Source organism: Parus major, chromosome 5, assembly GCF_001522545.3.
Source record: "Parus major isolate Abel chromosome 5, Parus_major1.1, whole genome shotgun sequence".
Taxonomy (NCBI): domain Eukaryota; kingdom Metazoa; phylum Chordata; class Aves; order Passeriformes; family Paridae; genus Parus; species Parus major.
Genome location: NC_031774.1, coordinates 13698889 through 13716272, shown reverse-complemented (window position 1 = coordinate 13716272; position 17384 = coordinate 13698889). Strand labels below are relative to the sequence as shown.

At 41.9% G+C, this 17384-nt stretch overlaps 2 protein-coding genes across 6 annotated transcripts in view; both read left to right on the top strand.

Annotated features, from left to right (window-relative positions):
- TPH1 (tryptophan hydroxylase 1) overlaps positions 1-14060 on the top strand; it is a 25508-nt gene extending 11448 nt beyond the window's left edge. For 2 of the 5 annotated variants that reach the window (XM_033515071.1, XM_033515072.1), the window contains 10 exons: positions 3456-3593; positions 4521-4740; positions 6078-6178; positions 6853-6920; positions 8186-8382; positions 8850-8985; positions 9486-9612; positions 10737-10832; positions 11238-11371; positions 11695-14060. In XM_033515071.1, coding sequence (XP_033370962.1) covers positions 3474-3593; positions 4521-4740; positions 6078-6178; positions 6853-6920; positions 8186-8382; positions 8850-8985; positions 9486-9612; positions 10737-10832; positions 11238-11371; positions 11695-11869 — 1374 coding nt within the window. In that variant the 5' untranslated portion in view covers positions 3456-3473 and the 3' untranslated portion in view covers positions 11870-14060. The other 3 variants (XM_015629586.2, XM_033515073.1, XM_033515074.1) reach the window with 3 other exon arrangements.
- Positions 14061-14538: 478 nt separating this feature from the next.
- Positions 14539-17384, top strand: part of SERGEF (secretion regulating guanine nucleotide exchange factor) — a 142735-nt gene continuing 139889 nt past the window's right edge. The window contains 3 exon segments of the mRNA XM_015629982.3: positions 14539-14618; positions 16033-16171; positions 16945-17100. Of these exon segments, the coding sequence (XP_015485468.1) occupies positions 14595-14618; positions 16033-16171; positions 16945-17100 (319 nt within the window). The 5' untranslated portion in view covers positions 14539-14594.

The window sequence follows — 17384 nt, the reverse complement described above, 5'->3', positions numbered from 1 at the left end:
GGGATGGGCACGGGAGGAGCGGGATGGGCACAGGTGAGGGGAGAGGGATGGGTACAGGTGAGCGGAGCACGGGAAATGAGGGATGGGATCCTCTCTGCCCGGCCTCGGGATGGTTCCTGTCTTGCGGAGTAAACGCCGCTTTTTTTGGAGTCACAGCTCGGGCGCTTTGCTGTTGCCGTTCTCGGAATGGGGATTTAGGAAAAACTGGAGCTTTCCGGCCCCGGTTCCGTGGAGAGCGGTAACTGGAGAGCCCCGCGGTGGCAGCGTTCAGTGCCGCTGGGATTGGGATGGAACTGCTGTTTCTGGATAAAAGAGGGGGAAAAAATCTCAAAGCGTAAATGCGAGCATATGAAATTAAGGTAGAGCAAAAGCAACTTTTGGTGTATCATTGCTTAGGAGACAGAGGGTGTGATAAAGCGTGAATGTGAAAAACTCACTCCAGGGTTATTCCACATTTTAGTGGGAATTTGCTTAGTGCATCAGAGATCAGATAAAAGTAGCACTTATGCATTGTCTGCAGTTACTGATACTGTGCAGTTGATGAAGTCTATAAAATTCCTTGTGAAGACAAGAAGGCTGACAGTAATGGAGTAAAGTTTCACAAAAATACTGCTTTGCTGTATCCCTCAGATACCTGGAAGGTATTCCCTCAGAACCTGCTCAGCACAACTTTTGGTTTGGTGTTTGAGAGCTCAGTCTTAGGAAGAACTTTGGTGTGTCTGGAAAACATAATGTGATACCTAGTTGTGGTCACTCCTAAAATCATGTGTTCACCCTTCCCTAGAAGTGTGTCAAAAGGACAGTGACAAAGTAAGCAGCTACCTAAAGGGAAGAGGATATAAAATACCCATTGGCATTTTTTATTAATCATTATTAATGTCAATCAATATAAAATATGTTGAAAATAATTTTTCATCTTCAATTTATGGTTCTAAAATGTAATATTTTTTTGGCAAATATGTTTGGATGATTTTAAATCCTGATTATCCGTTAATATAAAGAATTAAAGCCCAAAATATGCACCCTCGTATATCTTTCTCTCTGTGAATATCCTTTGGGGAGAGGGAGAAAGGGAAGATAATCGCTATGGGTCCCAAAAAGTGTGATCTTTGACCAGGCAGCACCTAATTATCTATCTAAATAAAGACTTCGGAATATCCCAGTGTTTGTGAATTTTCATCAAGACTGACTCGGGTTGGAGGAAAATCAGTTAATGATTTGCATCATTAATTAAAAAAAAAAAAAAAAAAAAAGCAATATTAATTCTTCCTTCATCCTCCAAAAAGCTCAAACGTGTTACCATGCAAAGGGAAAGTGTCAGATTTTATTAGAGTTGGGTTGCTGATAGAGAATAAAATGTAAGTGAAGTGAAGCCACTGGAGGAGAGGGATTGTTTATGCATTACCATTTTCTCCTGTTGCCTTGCACCCAAATGGTCTCTGCATTACTGTCTTTGGTTAAATTTTTAATTAAAGCGAAAGATTAGCTTTGGTTTTGGGTAAAATATGTAAATGGTGTGCATTTGGTATTGTAAGCATCTCAATTTTTCTTGTCCAATTTGTAAGTTAGAGGTCATTTCTAGAGCTTAGTATAAGAATATTCTATGTTTTATTGTATTTTCTGCATTGATCTCTTAAACACATCATCTTGTAGATGTTGACATCTGATCCCAGACAAAGTGTAAGTTGCAGCAGCAAAATAAAAAGAACAGGATTAGTTTTTGGTGCAGGTAGTCTGTCCCAGCTGTGCACCTTATAGCATTGCATGCAACTGTGCCAAATCTCATAGAGGCTGATCCAAGTAAATGATCCTGAATGTGGAGTCAAGCCAACATGCTGCATATTAGCCTCCTCTATAAACCAGCCCTACATTTATTGCCTTCAAGGTCACCACCTAATTCTACTTGTAGTGGAGACTTCTTTGCACCCAGCTTCTCTTACAGCAGGATCATCTGAAGAGGGTTTGGCTCACAACAAATGGCCTCTCTGCACTAGAGAAAACAACCAATGACCTGGATGTAATTGTGGCATTTGTGGCTTTTTATTTTCTGCTTGAAGGGCCTTTGCTCAGCTCCTGCTCCTGGCTCTTGTCATTATTTGACACTGAAGTGAGCTGGGAAAACTTCAGGCTGCTCAGCTGAATCTGTACTGGGCTTGCCATACACTTTTAGCAGAAAATCTGATGTCTGGACTCAAGCTGAGAGAGTGCATTGACTTTGGTGGATCAGAAACAGTGTCTGACACTGTTGTCCAGGCTCATTGTATCGTGGCAACTCATTAGAAGTGAGAATCCACTCAGAAATCCAAATATTTTCATTACATCATTAAAGTTTGAGAGACTGTATAAGGGAATCAAAGGAACAGGTACATTTTGATTGCATTTTTGTTTTGCTATTTTCATTTCTGAAAATGTCTGAAGATAGTGATATCTTTAAAGCTGTGATCAGGTCAAAATAGATCAAAATATAATTCCAAGTGGCAATAATGTGCCATCATTGTTCCTCCCCTCTTTCCCCTCGCTGACTCATTCAGAAACCTTGCCTTTTATTCTTTCTTTTTTTGCAAGGTTTGAAGACATATGAGGGACACCCTCTATTTATAAGCCTTGTATTTTTTTTTTACTTTGCATTTTCCCCATTTTTTACTGTTTCAGCATTATTTATGGCCTGGCTATATGTAGCTAAGAATATGGTCTGTGGTAGCTGCTGATTTCCGCACAGTCAGGAGTGTTGATCACAGTGAGTTACAAAAACCACTCGGTCTAAAAGTGTGGGGTGTCTGAACTTTTAGTGTGTGATTTGAGTGATTATGCCAAGGGTTTGAGACACAAATGAGGGGACATGGCAGATGGAGCAGCTTGGCTGTGGTTCATCAGAGTGGGACTGTCTTTTTAGCCAGTAGGTTCTGGTCAGCAAAATATTTTGCCTCCTTAGTTTTGTCTCCTTGCCCTATGAAAACAGTGTTTTACAGTTATGTAACAAGAGAGAGGCAGTGATTTTTCAGTTCTGATCTACTGAATCCTGTTTAATCTTTTCCTACCTATGTCCTGCGGGATTTGGATTATTCCCTTTGCCAGTGTTCATTGAACTTGCTAACAAATGTTTTGTTCAATATACTATTTCTGCTGACATCTTATTGTTCCCTTTCCTCCCAGTAGCAATGCTACTTATAAACTATACATTGAAAATATTTTCTGCATCCTGGTGAATAACTAAAGATGTCCATAAAATCATTCAACTGGAAAAAAGATGTCTTGGTATTTCAGTCTCTCACAAATTCTGTCCATGACTAACGTTATTCCTATTATTTTCTAATAATTTAATTCGTAATTTTCCCTTTGTCGTTGATCAGTGATCAAAGCACAGCGTTACCCCGAGACACCCTGAAATGTAAAAACTTACACTTTTTGCACTTCTACCTATTCAAACAATTTTTTGTTTGTTTATTTGCATCTAGTTAAATAAGTCCGTTTACATGATGATTGAAGATAACAAAGAGAATGAAGACCATGCATCTGAAAGAGGAAGGACAGCCATCATTTTTTCCTTGAAGAATGAAGTTGGAGGACTTGTAAAAGCATTAAAACTCTTTCAGGTATGTATGTTACAACCATATAATCATCACAGCAGCTCTGCATTTTTAAATAGTAAGGATAGTTTTGGAACACACTAGAATTAATTACATCCATTTATTAAGGATTTGATTCTTAAACTGACTCCCACTTTGCACCCAAAATTACCCATGAAGGCAAATGTATGCCTCAGAAATTAGATGATGGATGGCTAAAAATCTTATCTGCACTGACTAAACACTGAGAGATGTTTGTCTTTTCCCCTCATGGCAAGAGGACTGGCACTTGATGCTTTTTCTGGGAATAAGAGGTGGTCTGAAGCCCCTGCTGATGGCAGGTAGACACTTGGGGTGTTGATCTGTACTGTGTTGAGTCCAGTGCCCTTGTCACACTGCCAGCCAGACCAAAGGTGGCAGAGGAGCTGCAATTGCACAGCTGATGGGCAGGTGTTGTGTGAGGAATATGTGCAGCACTACTGCACTCTGGTGTGTGGCCCTGTGTGTTTTAGCCTGGGGTTTTCTCAATGTTCCTAATATAAAACACATTATTAAATAATTTTTCAGATTAAAGAAAAGTGAAACTAATGCTCTGAAAACTACTGCTTTTAAATCCCTTGCTTGCTTGTGAGATAATTATATGGTGACTTGATTGGCATTTTGGTGAATTTTGCTAATCAGCTTCCTATGGGGAGGATGAAAGAAAAAAGTCTATGAATTCAAATCTCCTGACTGTGCCTTTATGTGCTTCCTGAATGTAAATAAAACTGAAAGAACACAGGTTCTCTTTCATTTTCTTCTGAATAGAAAATCAAACCTTTTCCCCCCTTCAATAAGCAAACTGCTATCAACAGATCCAATTAACTTAGACAGCTTCATAGAAGTGATGAAGAGTTTATGGCAGTAGAATATTAGTTTGAAAAACTATTGTAACTTTTAGTCAATTGTTTTCAGCCTATCTCTTTGAGAACATTACTTCTTACCAAACAGGAGAAGCATGTAAATCCGGTACACATTGAGTCACGGAAGTCCAAGAGACGAAATTCTGAGTTTGAGATCTTCGTGGACTGTGACAGTAACAGAGAACAACTGAACGAGATCTTCCAGCTCCTGAAATCCCATGTCAATGTTCTCTCTGTGAGCCCAACAGAGCATTTCAATGTCCAGGAAGATGGTAGGTACAAAAGGCAGTTGTGATGAAAATGCACTTCCAAATGTGTTGGTTTGAAATCCTTTTATGGTTTTCCACACCTGCACCTGTGTAGTGTCTTCAGGCACTTGCTACCAGGTACCTGTTTCTGTGTTAGGTGTGAATGTAGTCTGGCTGTCACTTGGAAGTTCAGGCTGTGTCAGACTGCTACAAATAGTATGTCTGCTGTCTGTGCTCCTGCCCCTTCCCAGCACAGCCCAGCTGGTGCCAGTGGGAGTCCTGCATCTGTGCAGGTCAAAGCAGGCTGGCCTCCAGACAAAGTCTGAATGCAGGGCTCGAGTACACCACGGTGGCAGAGGCGTAATACTGACAGATCCCAGTTCACTTCAGACACTGGGGAGAGTGGAAGATGGATTCTGCAATTTCCTCATTTAATTCTTGATTTTGTTATCTTTTTTACCCATTTTTGATCATAACTAGCTACTTATATTAGTATGACAGAGGTGCCTTCTACCTTTAGATCCTACATGTGTTTACCTTTAATTAAAGAGATGCCTAGAGTTCAGGGCAGTGGGAAGCTGGTCCCAGGTATTTCTCCGTCACTGTTCTTGGGAAGGCGAGATCTGGAGTTCTTGGATAAAATGGCTTACTTTAGCCCTAAGTAAGGGGAAATTCAATCTAAACTGTCTCCTGATCTTTTTAAAGTAAACTGAAGAGCACTGAGGCAGAAAAACAGTGTATTAACTGCTCTGCCAGGAGCTTGGCAAAAACTCTCTTAGGCTAAAAATAACCCCAAAACAGTTGGTAACAAAACTATAATGATGCACCTCTCTCAGGCAGCAGAGCCTGCTGTTCCTCTTCTCCCCCAGGCTCCTCAATGCAAAGCTGGATGCTTCCCATATACATAACCACAGAGAAACAATCCATTTCCCATGGTCAGTAAAGCAGGATGAGAGGACTCTAACCCGCTCCCACTCTGCCCAGGGAACCACAGGCAAATCGCTTCCATTCTCCTTCGCGCTCTTTATGCTCTACAAGATTCCCTGCAGCTGTACACAGGGAGACCTTGTCTCCACGGGATCCTCTAGATGCTACTCTAACTACAGCAGAGAAACCCACGTTAACTTTCCTTCCCAGAGGCTCTGGGGCTGGCTGTGCTCTACAGGCAGACTGTGGCAGTGACCGAGGAGGAAGTGTGAGCTGGAGGCTGGTGCCAGATAGGCAGAGGACTCTTGTCTTATTCATGCCTCCTTAATTTATAGAGTGAGCTGTAACTGCCATAGCCATACTTGAAAGTAGCGTTTCCTCTCTTGGTGTGCTTGGTGTTATTAATAACCTTGTGGATTCCATGCCTTCCCTAGACATGGAGAATGTTCCCTGGTTTCCGAAGAAGATCTCAGATTTGGATAAGTGTGCAAACCGGGTGCTGATGTACGGGTCTGACTTGGATGCCGACCATCCCGTAAGTGCTTTTCCCTCCCTACACCCAATCCATAGTTGGAAACATACTCTGTGGAGCTGACCTAAAAAAACTGCAGCTTTTCCTCCTCCCTCTTCTCTCTCTCTCAATGGCATCTTTGGGGGTCTGGGCACCTTCTCTTGAAGATTTCATGTATCTCTCTTTGTTCAGGGAAGACTGACTGAATTCAGTTCCTATGCTTTTCTGCACGGTTTACTTGTGCAAGAACTCCAGGTCTGGGTCTTGAGTGGTCACATACAAATAAAAGAAGCTAAAAAAAAAGTGCTATTTTGAGGCAGGCTTTCTTCCTTCCCTTTCTTCCTTACTGGAGAAACCAAATTGGTATTTCAGCAGTGAAAATGGGAAATTTGTTTTGTAATTTTGAATAATCATGCAAGTAACAAACTTTGTGTAAATAGTGATATGACTAAAATGAATCTTTCTCTACAGAATATATAGTTGCACAAACCAGCTGATTCTTACTTTGGAGTATTTTCTTACTTCATATTCATTAAACATTTTAGACTACAGCTGTGGGTTTCCTACCCTCTCCTTTCATTCTTACACATCACACTTTTCTGTTCTCCAACTGAAGAAATGCCAAGTGTCCTGTTATAAATTGATTTATTTGTCATGGCTTGGAAACTCATTGAACTGTTTTCCTTTCTCCCCAACAGGGTTTCAAAGACAATGTCTACCGCAAGAGGAGAAAGTATTTTGCAGACCTGGCTATGAACTACAAACAGTAAGCTTGAATTCTTCCAGAAGAAGCCTTCTAGGTGCTCTGAAATACTAGCAGAGTGGACTGTGAGGAGCTCACCTTCCTGGGCTCACATCAGGCTGAGACATGCAATTTCAGCTCAGGAATCAGAGCCAAGGAGGTGAAAGGAAGGGACATGTAAGGCAAGATGAGAAGGTAGAGTGAGGCAGGTCTGGTCAATCTGAGGCTGTTTGGCATGGCCAGCTGCTCTGCAAAGGAGAGGGAGGGGAGGCAAATCCCAATATACAGCCCAGTGACCACCACTGAGAATAAATTTTCTGAGCAAATGTTAATACTTGAATTTTCTTTCCTGGTTCAAACTGGCATGTGTGATGTGTAGATAAGAAGATTTCTGTGAAAAGAAATTCTAAGAGCTTCTGTCTTTAGAGCTGCTTCTTGGTGGGGGGGTGGAGCTCTTAAAGCAGTAAGAGTTTCATAACTCAGTGCTGTAAATTCTTTCAAAATGTGATTTTCATGTGGTCTGATTGAATTTAGGTGTGAAATTCCTCAAATGAAAATGACCTAGAAAAGGTCTGTATTTAAAATATTTTAAAGTGTTTAATGCAACTGGTTACTACAGTCCTGAGTTGATTACTGTTACTGTGTTGTTGACAGTGATTCATGGAAAGAATTTTCCATACCAGTTCCCTGGCTGGCAGTGGAAATGCAGTGTAACACTGTCCTTGCCAAAGTCCACTTTATTCAAGGTCCTGAGGACTAAATAGTAAAGAAAGACTAAAATTAATATGCTCAGACAAGCACTTGTCTCCTCTGCACAGAAGCATGATTTTTACTTGATGCGTATGTTCAGCTGCTGTCACACAATATGTTGTTAATTTAGGGAATTCTCTTTTCCTAAAACAAATTAAAAAGGTAACAGAAAATAATTGCAGACTTAGAAATCCAACATGGAAAAGGATGTTTTATCAGCTCCATAAGCTGTGAAGAGATTATGTAGGTATTTTAAACCTTACTCTTGGCATTAAACAATTAAGAAACTGTTTACAGAACCGACACTTAAAGTGAGGTCAATGCAAAGATTCCTGACAACTGGTTCAAGTGAAAAAAAAAAAGACAAGTCCTTAGACTAAAAGATTTCCAGGACATAGACCAGATCTCACTGTGTATTTGACAGAATCTAGTGTCAGGTGTCACAGTCATAGAGGTGTTAAATACTAATAGTAGGCAATGGAGTCACCTCTTATTAGCCTTTAATTAAGGAGTGTCCTTTCTTCTTCTTCTCCTTGCAGTGGTGACCCAATTCCCAAGATTGAATTCACTGAGGAGGAGATCAAGACTTGGGGAACTGTGTACCGAGAGCTTAACAATCTTTACCCAACTTACGCCTGTAGAGAGTACCTTAAAAACCTACCCTTGCTCACCAAACACTGTGCTTACAGGGAAGACAATATCCCCCAGCTGGAGGATGTGTCCCGCTTTCTGAAAGGTAATGTGCTGGTTTTCTAATTGTTTCTAATTTTCAGAATAAATGGAGGTCCACTGCAAATCCCACTATTTTGTGGGCACAAGGAAACATCCTTGGTGACTTGTATTCATTCTGGTCCTTTAAGAGGCCTTTAGGCCATCTGTGTTTTAACATATCGTGTCTTCAATGCATGCAGTGACATTCGAGAGTGACTGAAAAGATTGTTAGGATTGGCTAAGGAGATACCTGGCTGTATTGTTGACTCAAGGCATGGAATCCTAGGGAATCCATTGGCACAGAGGTAGGGCCATTTTAAAAAATGTTGCTCATTCTCAAGCCTAGGCCTAATTTTTATAATTGTGCCTCATTTTCCTGCAGGCTTTTGAGCTAAGGTAGTGCCATAGCTGTCACCTCAGTTCCAGCAGGAAAGCTGACAACGTTGTGCATCCTATGCTAAACTAATACACAGTTTCTCTGTTCACTTTCAGAGCGCACAGGTTTCACCATTCGCCCTGTTGCTGGATATCTGTCTCCCAGAGACTTCTTGGCAGGATTAGCATTCAGAGTTTTTCACTGCACTCAATATGTCAGACACAGCTCGGACCCTCTCTATACACCAGAGCCGTGAGTCATTTAATCTTGTGGTAGAATTTGAGAGAAAGTTTTGAAACTTGCTTGCCCAGAGCCAAATCACTGAAAACCTGTTCAAGAACACCAGCATAAAACTTATTTTTAAGGTGCTGAAGACTCAGCCTTCACGCTGAATGTAGTGAAGTTGCAGCATGCTGAAGTGTGCCACCTTTGTAAGTGCAGGATTTTCAAAAGTACGGCATGTTATTGGAGATGTCTTACTGATATTACTGTGTGCAGGTAGTTTAATATCCAGTTGCCTTACAAATGGGGAGCTCAGACCTTAATTTTAGCACTTTCATTTGAAAATCTTATTTTATGCACTTTATATAGGGTCAGTATGATCTGCTCGGTTGCTTTCAAAGAAAGCAGAAGAAATTTTCTGTCATTTGGGTAATAAAGTCTAATGAAAGACGTATCTGTTCAGTGGTGCTGCTTTCTAATTTTGCTACAAAGACAAATCATGAGATTTATTTTTTTGTTTCTTTTTCCAGTGATACCTGCCATGAGCTCCTAGGCCATGTCCCTCTTTTGGCTGAACCCAGTTTTGCTCAGTTCTCCCAGGAAATTGGTCTTGCATCACTTGGGGCATCAGATGAGGCTGTCCAAAAACTGGCAACGGTTAGTGTTTGAGTGTCTGGGGATTCCACCAAAAGCTTTGTGCTTTACTAGGCTGATCCCATGCCATCGAATAAATTTGGAGCTTCATGTCAATGTTAGCCACACCAGCTGCTATATCTATGTGTTTCACTGGTCCCTGAATTTTAAAACATGAAAAAACTTTCCATGCTAGGAAAAAGAAACACTTTAAAGTTGATATGACTGGTATTTTTCTTACTCTACTGTCAAATAATGGTTCAGCTTCAAGTGGTAGATTACTCCTTGCAGACTGAAATTTTATGGTCTATTTCTTTCAGACAAAGTCTTCTTTCTTCTGGGGAACATGATTCAATGATTTGAAAGTGTTGTATCTCTTTAATGTGTAGAATGACTTTTAACTATATGGTATTGAATGTGGTGAGTGCTAGCATTAGATATTTTTAGTCAAGAAATTAAAATAATATGAACTAAACTAATTTTCTGGATAGCAGTCTCTGGATGCCTTGGCAAGAGTATTTTAAGATTAAAAGTAAATTTAGATGAAAAATAATTGGTACCAGTTGCGCAAGAATTAGCTCGCTGATTTTTAAAATTTCTTTAAAAATTTTAAAGAAAAAATTCCTCTAGCTATCTCATGTAGCTAGAGGTAAAATTTGTACTACCTTCAGGGGGAGCAGAACTAAGCCATCTATGAAAACGGTGTTCCTTCCTATATAGCTGCAGAAATCGTGAAATTCAGTGAACTGGATTCAGTGTCTTTAATTTTACAGTACACTGAGCAAATGAGAAATGAACTGCAGTGGGCTGTTCTCACTCAGAGATCCTCTCCATCCAGTGTTCATTTTAAGTTGTGATTTCATGTCAGTATTTTGCAAAACAGATTTACACCTCAGTGTTTGCACTGGCATTAGCATCTTCCAGCCCAGCTGGATGATCTATAACATCCACCTTTATTATGAGAAACATGCAGTCCTTCATCCTTCCATTCTGGCTTTCTTCCTCTTTATATATCTGTGGATAAGTGAGTGATAGCTACCTGGTATTTGCAACTATTTGATGCTACCTACAAATAGAAATGCTCCCATCTGGTTCCCCACAGCATCTTTGATGAGGGCTGAATTGTTTTACTTCCTTCTCTATTTCAGTGCTACTTCTTCACGGTAGAGTTTGGCTTGTGCAAGCAAGAGGGCCAGCTGCGAGTTTATGGAGCTGGCTTGCTCTCTTCGATTAGTGAGCTCAAGGTAAGAATGGCTACTGCTTGTTTGCCTGTTTTCTTTGTAGCTCATTACTATTTCAACTGTTTCCCCCTGCTTTTTATGAATTATAATTCCTTGATGTTGTTGTGTAGGTAACTATTTTCAGATTAAAGCTTTGTTGGTTCAACCAGATTCTGAAAATATTGCTCTTGTTTATACACAAGCCTCATGTCTGTGGAGTCCCTTTTCTCACACAGGCTGGCAGAATATGACCCTTCAGAATAATTAAGTTTGTTAAGTGTTAAACACTGTTCACTTGCAGATAAAACTTTCAAGATGCAATGCATTAAAATCATCTCACATAATCCTTTCTATTAATTTTATCACGTCATCTTCCCCCTGAATTCTTGGATGGTGATATTCCTCTGGCCCATGATAACACGTTTCCAGCACTCACTCTCTGAGAGCGCCAAAGTCAAGCCCTTTGATCCAAAGGTCACCTGCAAGCAAGACTGTCTCATTACAACTTTCCAGGAGGTTTACTTTGTTTCTGAAAGTTTTGAAGAAGCAAAGGAAAAGATGAGGTACAGATTCTGCCCCCCTCTCCTACCCACTTCTTTTCATAAAAGCAGATTTGGTTTTGTATACCTCTCTGTAGCAGCACCAAACCCTTTTATTTTCATCACAGTTTTTAAACTATTTTTCCACAGTATTCAAATTTTGGTCAGTATTTTCTTGATCTTTCAGGTACTGGGTGAGAGATTATTAGGACTACTTTAAAGTAGTTTAGAAAAGAGGGTATTGATACTGGCTGCATATGCAGAATGTGTTTGTGCTTTATGTCTTGTTTATAACACCCTCTTTTAGTTATAACACACTTTTTATTCTTTTTTTTTAATCCCAACAGAGAGTTTGCAAAAACCATCAAGCGCCCCTTTGGGGTGAAGTACAATCCCTACACTCAGAGTGTGCAGATCCTGAAAGACACAAAAAGCATTGCCAGCGTGGTGAACGAGCTGCGCCATGAGCTGGACATTGTCAGCGATGCCCTCAGCAAGATGGGAAAGCAGTTGGAAGTTTAACACCCTATCAGCACTGTGGTGCAAGCCAATTCTTCCCTTCTCCCCACTGATTTCTTTCTAGGCATATAGTGTGTTGCATGCAGAACTCACTCCTTTACACATGGAAGAGTGAATGGCCCTTAAGAAAGACTATAACAATTTTGTCTTGTTGCTCTCTGTAAATTTCCTCACATAAATGCGTTCCTCCATCCCCCTTAGGTAAAAAATGGTCCAGAGTTTCCTTTTAGAAGCTTGTAGAGGAGTAGAAAAATTGTTAGACAGGAGAAAAAGTGTGGTCTGTGGATCAGGGCTGGGATCAGATGCTGCAGGAGGAGGCTTATGAGACAAAAATGGTGCAATTCACCCTAGGGAGAATTAAATTTCTGACTTCAGTAGTCTATGCTGAAGATTACTGATTGTATGGAGCTGAAGACTTGACAGTGTAGAAGCTGTGGTAATTCAGTGTCTCAAAGTCTGTGCTACTAAGTTTGAGACTTGAATCATTACAATGCAGGCACCAGGACACAAATAGCTGGAGGTTCAACATGGTAAAAGGGAGGGGTCAAATGTTGTTTTCAAAGGGATTATTCTTGCCACAAAGAGTTGCAAATGTGCTGTTTGGCCTGCTTCTAGTATAAGGCAGAGATACAGCTGTTGCATGAAAACCTAACTACGTTTATTTTAAGCAATTTGCTATTGGCTAAGAGTCAGGATTTTTGTTGCTGTCCTTGATATTGCACCTGAGGGAAGACCTTTCCTTATAGAGGTACCATTTGCCTTTTTCCTGATCGAATTAATTAAGCAAAAACTACAGAAAGCCATCCAGCATTGACTTAGCATAAAGCCTAAAACCATTTCCAAACTGCAACTTCATATTCAAAATAACTTAATTGGCTCTTAAAGAACATCAAAGTTTTAAATAACACCTAAAGGTCATAGACCAGTGTGCTTTATGTAAAAATTGTGCTGTTGATTGCTGAGCCACTTTTTTGACCTGCACAAGCTGCACAAATATACATTTAGTTTCTTCTTTACCTGACGACCTTCATTTCCTATCAATCAAACTATAACTGAAAGGCCCAAGCATTTCAGAGGAATTTTGTGGCTATAAAGGCAACAAACTCCCTTGTAGTGTAAAGCATGCCTGACTCCAAAGTGTGCTTTAGAAGTGTTGGGAAGCAGTGTACTGCTGAATTGTCTGCATTGCCTGTGTTGAGGGTCCCACTGTTCCAAGCACCCTGCAGAGCTGTGCAAAGCTTCTGCTGCCCCTGGCCTGGACATGTGTGCAGGTTGTGAGACATTTGAGGGGGGATCTGTGACGTCCAGGGTGTATTTAGCAGCACCCTAGGCACTGTTTTTTTTTCATGAGTAGATCTTATGAGGAAATTTATAAAGTGCACTGGAAGAATGGTCTGAAATCTTAAACACACTGGACATGCTAGTCCAGGATTTTGAGAACTTGAAAAGGACTTTCATGAAAGCTCTGTGCTTGAAAATTAGATTGAGTTCCATATGCTTTCTAGTAGGATACCTCTGCTCCATAAGCAATTGCCAGGCCAGCCTCTTGAAGAATACTCACTGTTTAAATCAAGACTAGATAGTTTTTTATGTGGCTATTAACCCACTATAACTTTGTTTTAAAGAGCATCTAATATGTAGAATTATGGTCTACAACATTAATGGCTTGCATTATACTTAATTTAAAAATAGATTTTAGGAACTTTGTCTTTCTAAAGAAGAAACCTTCTTCTAAGTGAGTAGTAAGGGATGATTTGTTTTGTCTGCTTCTGTGATAACAGTTAATATTCAGCTACAGTTTTAACAATATTGGATTTATGATGTTATTGAAATATACATAGTCTGCCCTACTTCAAGCCTTGTCTGAACTATGTATCCATTTCTTAAACTTGTTAAATTAGCACTTACTTTCAAATACTTTGTAAAAACAGCAGTTGTATCTTTATTTGCATTTATGTAGCAAAAGAAAAAGTAAACTGCTAGAAGTAACACCGAGAGATTGCACCTGCACATCACTAACAACGTGTGTTAGGCTTCACCCATCCAAACCTTCTGTAACATGGTGATCATTTAAGTACTTTAAACCATTGTGGAAGCTTAAATATCAACGAAATAAAGGAGTTGCTGGTAATTATCAGAATCACTGAAGCCCTTTACTTCGGCACCTTAGCAATAAACATGACAGGAAAGCTCATGTCTGTATAAACAATTTGATGGTATAAACGTCTTTGCAACGGGTCCCAATGTCCCTGCTGCCTCTGGGCAGCGGGTTCGTGGCAGAGCCCAGGCAGCCGGCACAAACAAGGGAATGCACAGCCTGGGTTTCTGAGCTTTGGGGTAAAACAGTAAGTTCAAGGGGGAATATGTGGAATAGGCGGTTCGGGAAGGCTGTACCTTCCTAGTGCCTCAGCCAGTGGGGAAAGGAAGAGGGCAATATGTGGCCGGGAATTAGGCTAAAAGAAGGCTGTTCCTTCCGAAACCCTGAGAGAGAAAACCCCGCAGCTCTCTCCTTTTATTTGGACAAAGTCGCAGGACTCCTCTGTCTCCCCTTTTTGGACATAAACCTCTGTCATTTGTGGATTTTCCTGGCAGACACGAAGCGCTCGCTCGCGGCTGGCCCTTCCCTGCCCGGTTCAGGCTTTGCCCGCCCGTTATCCCGCCCCGTGCCCGCCCCTTCCTGCCCGGCCCGCGGGCGGCGGGAAGCGCCGGGAGCCGCCGGCCCCATGCCATGGAGCCCCAGCTGTTCGCCTGGGTGAGTGGGCCCTCGGCACGGCCCGGGGGGCCGGGATCTCCTGCTGTCCGGGGGCGGGAGGGTGGCAGAGCCGCTGCTTGCCCTCCCGGGATGCTGTGGCGCTCGGCCCGCGGTGTCCCCGCCCCGCAGGGAAACAACGCCGCGGTTCACCTGGTGGGCACAGCGGGTCTGAGAACCGCGGAAGGGACATCCCTCACGCTGGACAGCCCCATTTGCTCCGCGGGGCCATAGTTGGTGCCGGCTCGCCCGCCCGGGCAGGGCGGCTGGAGCGGTGCTGGCGTTGGGATAGCCGCGTGTGGCTCTCGGCCCCTCGGGTCCTTCTGCGCCTTATCGCGGCTTGCCTGCTTTTGAAGGCTTGAAAACTAATTGCGAGTTACAGGCTAAAACGGGAGGTTGTGACACGTCTTTTTAAAAATAATTACGCCTGTACGGCAGTACCACGCTCTAAAGCGCCTATCTCCCAAGCTGTGGCTGTGGGACAGCGCCTCGATGTGCCCGCGCAGCTCCGCTGCCGACAGCTCATCCGCCCGCTGGCTCTGGGCCGGGCCGAGCGGCCTGGCGAGCCTGCGTGAAGCGGCGGTGTTTCTGTGGCTACGAAACGTTTGGCGCTGAATGCGGCCTTTTATTGATTTAATTTCGGGAGAGGTGGAGGGAAAATTGAGAGCAGATGGGCAGGGGAAGCACGGGCGAAGTAGGGAAAGTATTTCCCAGGGATCACTAGCTGGGAACATTGTGGGTGTGGAGTGTTGCTGTTACTGCGCTGTGTGGGATGGGGAAGGTTATGGTATCTCTTTTTGTGACTGAAAGTTGAACTGTTGGACGCAGAGCTGGAGTTGACTAAGAAATTCCCTGACTTGTTACCGTGTTGACAATTGCTGCTTTCCATGGTGTGTTTAGTAACTATAGTTTTATACCTGTTAATTTAAACTGCCTATAATTGCTATATTTTCATTTGGACCTCTTAATTTAAAACACTTAATAAATGAGGTGTAAATGTTTCTGATTTACTTGTTTAGGTTCCAGAACAAGGTAGCGTGTCTTTCTGCTCTCATTTTGGAGGTAGCCTGCCAGAAAGCAGTGGCATGAAAAAGATCTTAGTGATGAGTGGGAATCACTAGCATTATAATTAAACATGTGGTACTCATCCTGATAGAAAGGTTTTCCTTCTTATTAACTGTGAGCCTGCAGTTAAAGTCTTAACAGGTTGTATTAAAATACTGGGGCTGCAAAGACACCTTTAACTATAGCGAAGTTGGGACACTCCTGGTCTGTAATCCTGGGAATCAGGGGATTTTTAGGAGCAGGTTAACCCATGGCGTATCCCAAATATGCTTGTTTGTCCCTGGGAGCATAGGTGTGCTTCTTTTGTTAACTTTCAAAAAAAAAGGTGTTATTTTTCTGTGTGCTTTTGAAGGGTGCAAACAGCTATGGACAACTTGGTCTTGGTCATAAAGAGGATGTGCTGGTTCCTCAGGCCCTAAAAGGTCTTTCCTGCAAATGTCAAGACGTTGTAAGCATTGCTGGAGGAGGGGGACATTCTGCAGTTATCACTGGTAAAAACACGGCTCTTGCTCGGGGTGTTCGGCTTTTAATAGGTTTTTTGGTTTTGTTTTTTTTTTTTTGGTGTGCTTCCCTGTTGGTTCCGTGCTGCCACCTCTCTGTGGCTGCTGTTTCTGAGCAAGTACAATCCTGAGTTGCAAATCAGCTGCCTCTACTTCCTGTTAACTCAATATTTGGGGAAACTGGCGAAATTCCTATTGCTTATATATTGTGTGGTCACTTTGTGGCAGTGTGAGGACTGTTTCTTCAGCTGTTTCTTTCGTACAGAGAAGCTAAATTTTCTGTATTGAGGGTGGGGAGTGGGAAGAGGGACTCAGAGGTTATTCAATCTTAAGAAGTGTTAAGGTAAGGACTAGGACATAACATCTGGCCCTTGAAGGGTTCTGCTATATGCCACAGCTAATTGTGGTAAAGAAGGAATACAGACAGATGTGGACATGATAAAAAAGTTTATCTTAAATGATAAGCGTTATCTTAATTGATAAGATGCTTTTTCAAGCATTTTAGTGTGAGAGGTGCCTATCTTACCATACACATTGTCTCCCTTGACAGACCCAGCTCTCCATAGCTGCAGTTACTCAGAGGTGTTTCTGATGCATCAGAAACAACTGTTTCTCTTACTTTTTATTTGATTGCAGTGCCTGAAATGACACATAATCACTGTCCTTGTTTGTCACAGGATGTAACACATGTAGGTTTCTCTTTTTAGTCTGTGAAGTGGAATGCAATTTGTTTTTGGTTTTGTTTTTTTTTTTTTTTCTTCCAGGTACAGGACAACTCTTTGTATGTGGCCACAACAAAAATGGGCAGTTGGGATTGAATCACACAGAGGATGTGCTCTGTTTTACTTTGTGCACTGCCCTGTCTGGCTTTTGTGTGAAACAAGTTGCATGTGGCTGGGATTTTACAATCATATTAGTAGGTAAATCTATCTCTCTAAGAGCTGAAGAAATATCTTGATGTAGCAAACATGCTGAAAGTTCCAAAATGCTATTGCTTGTGTGATTTGAGGGATCTGGACAAGTTTGAGAAGAGGTCCATGGGAACCTCAGGAAAATCAACAAGGTCAAGTGCAAGGTGCTATACCTGAGTCAGGACAGCTCCCGGTATCAACAGAGGCTGGGGATGAAGGGATGGAGAGCAGCCCTGCCCAGAAGGGCTTGGAGGTGCTGTGGGTGAGAGGCTGGACATGACCCAGCCATGGAC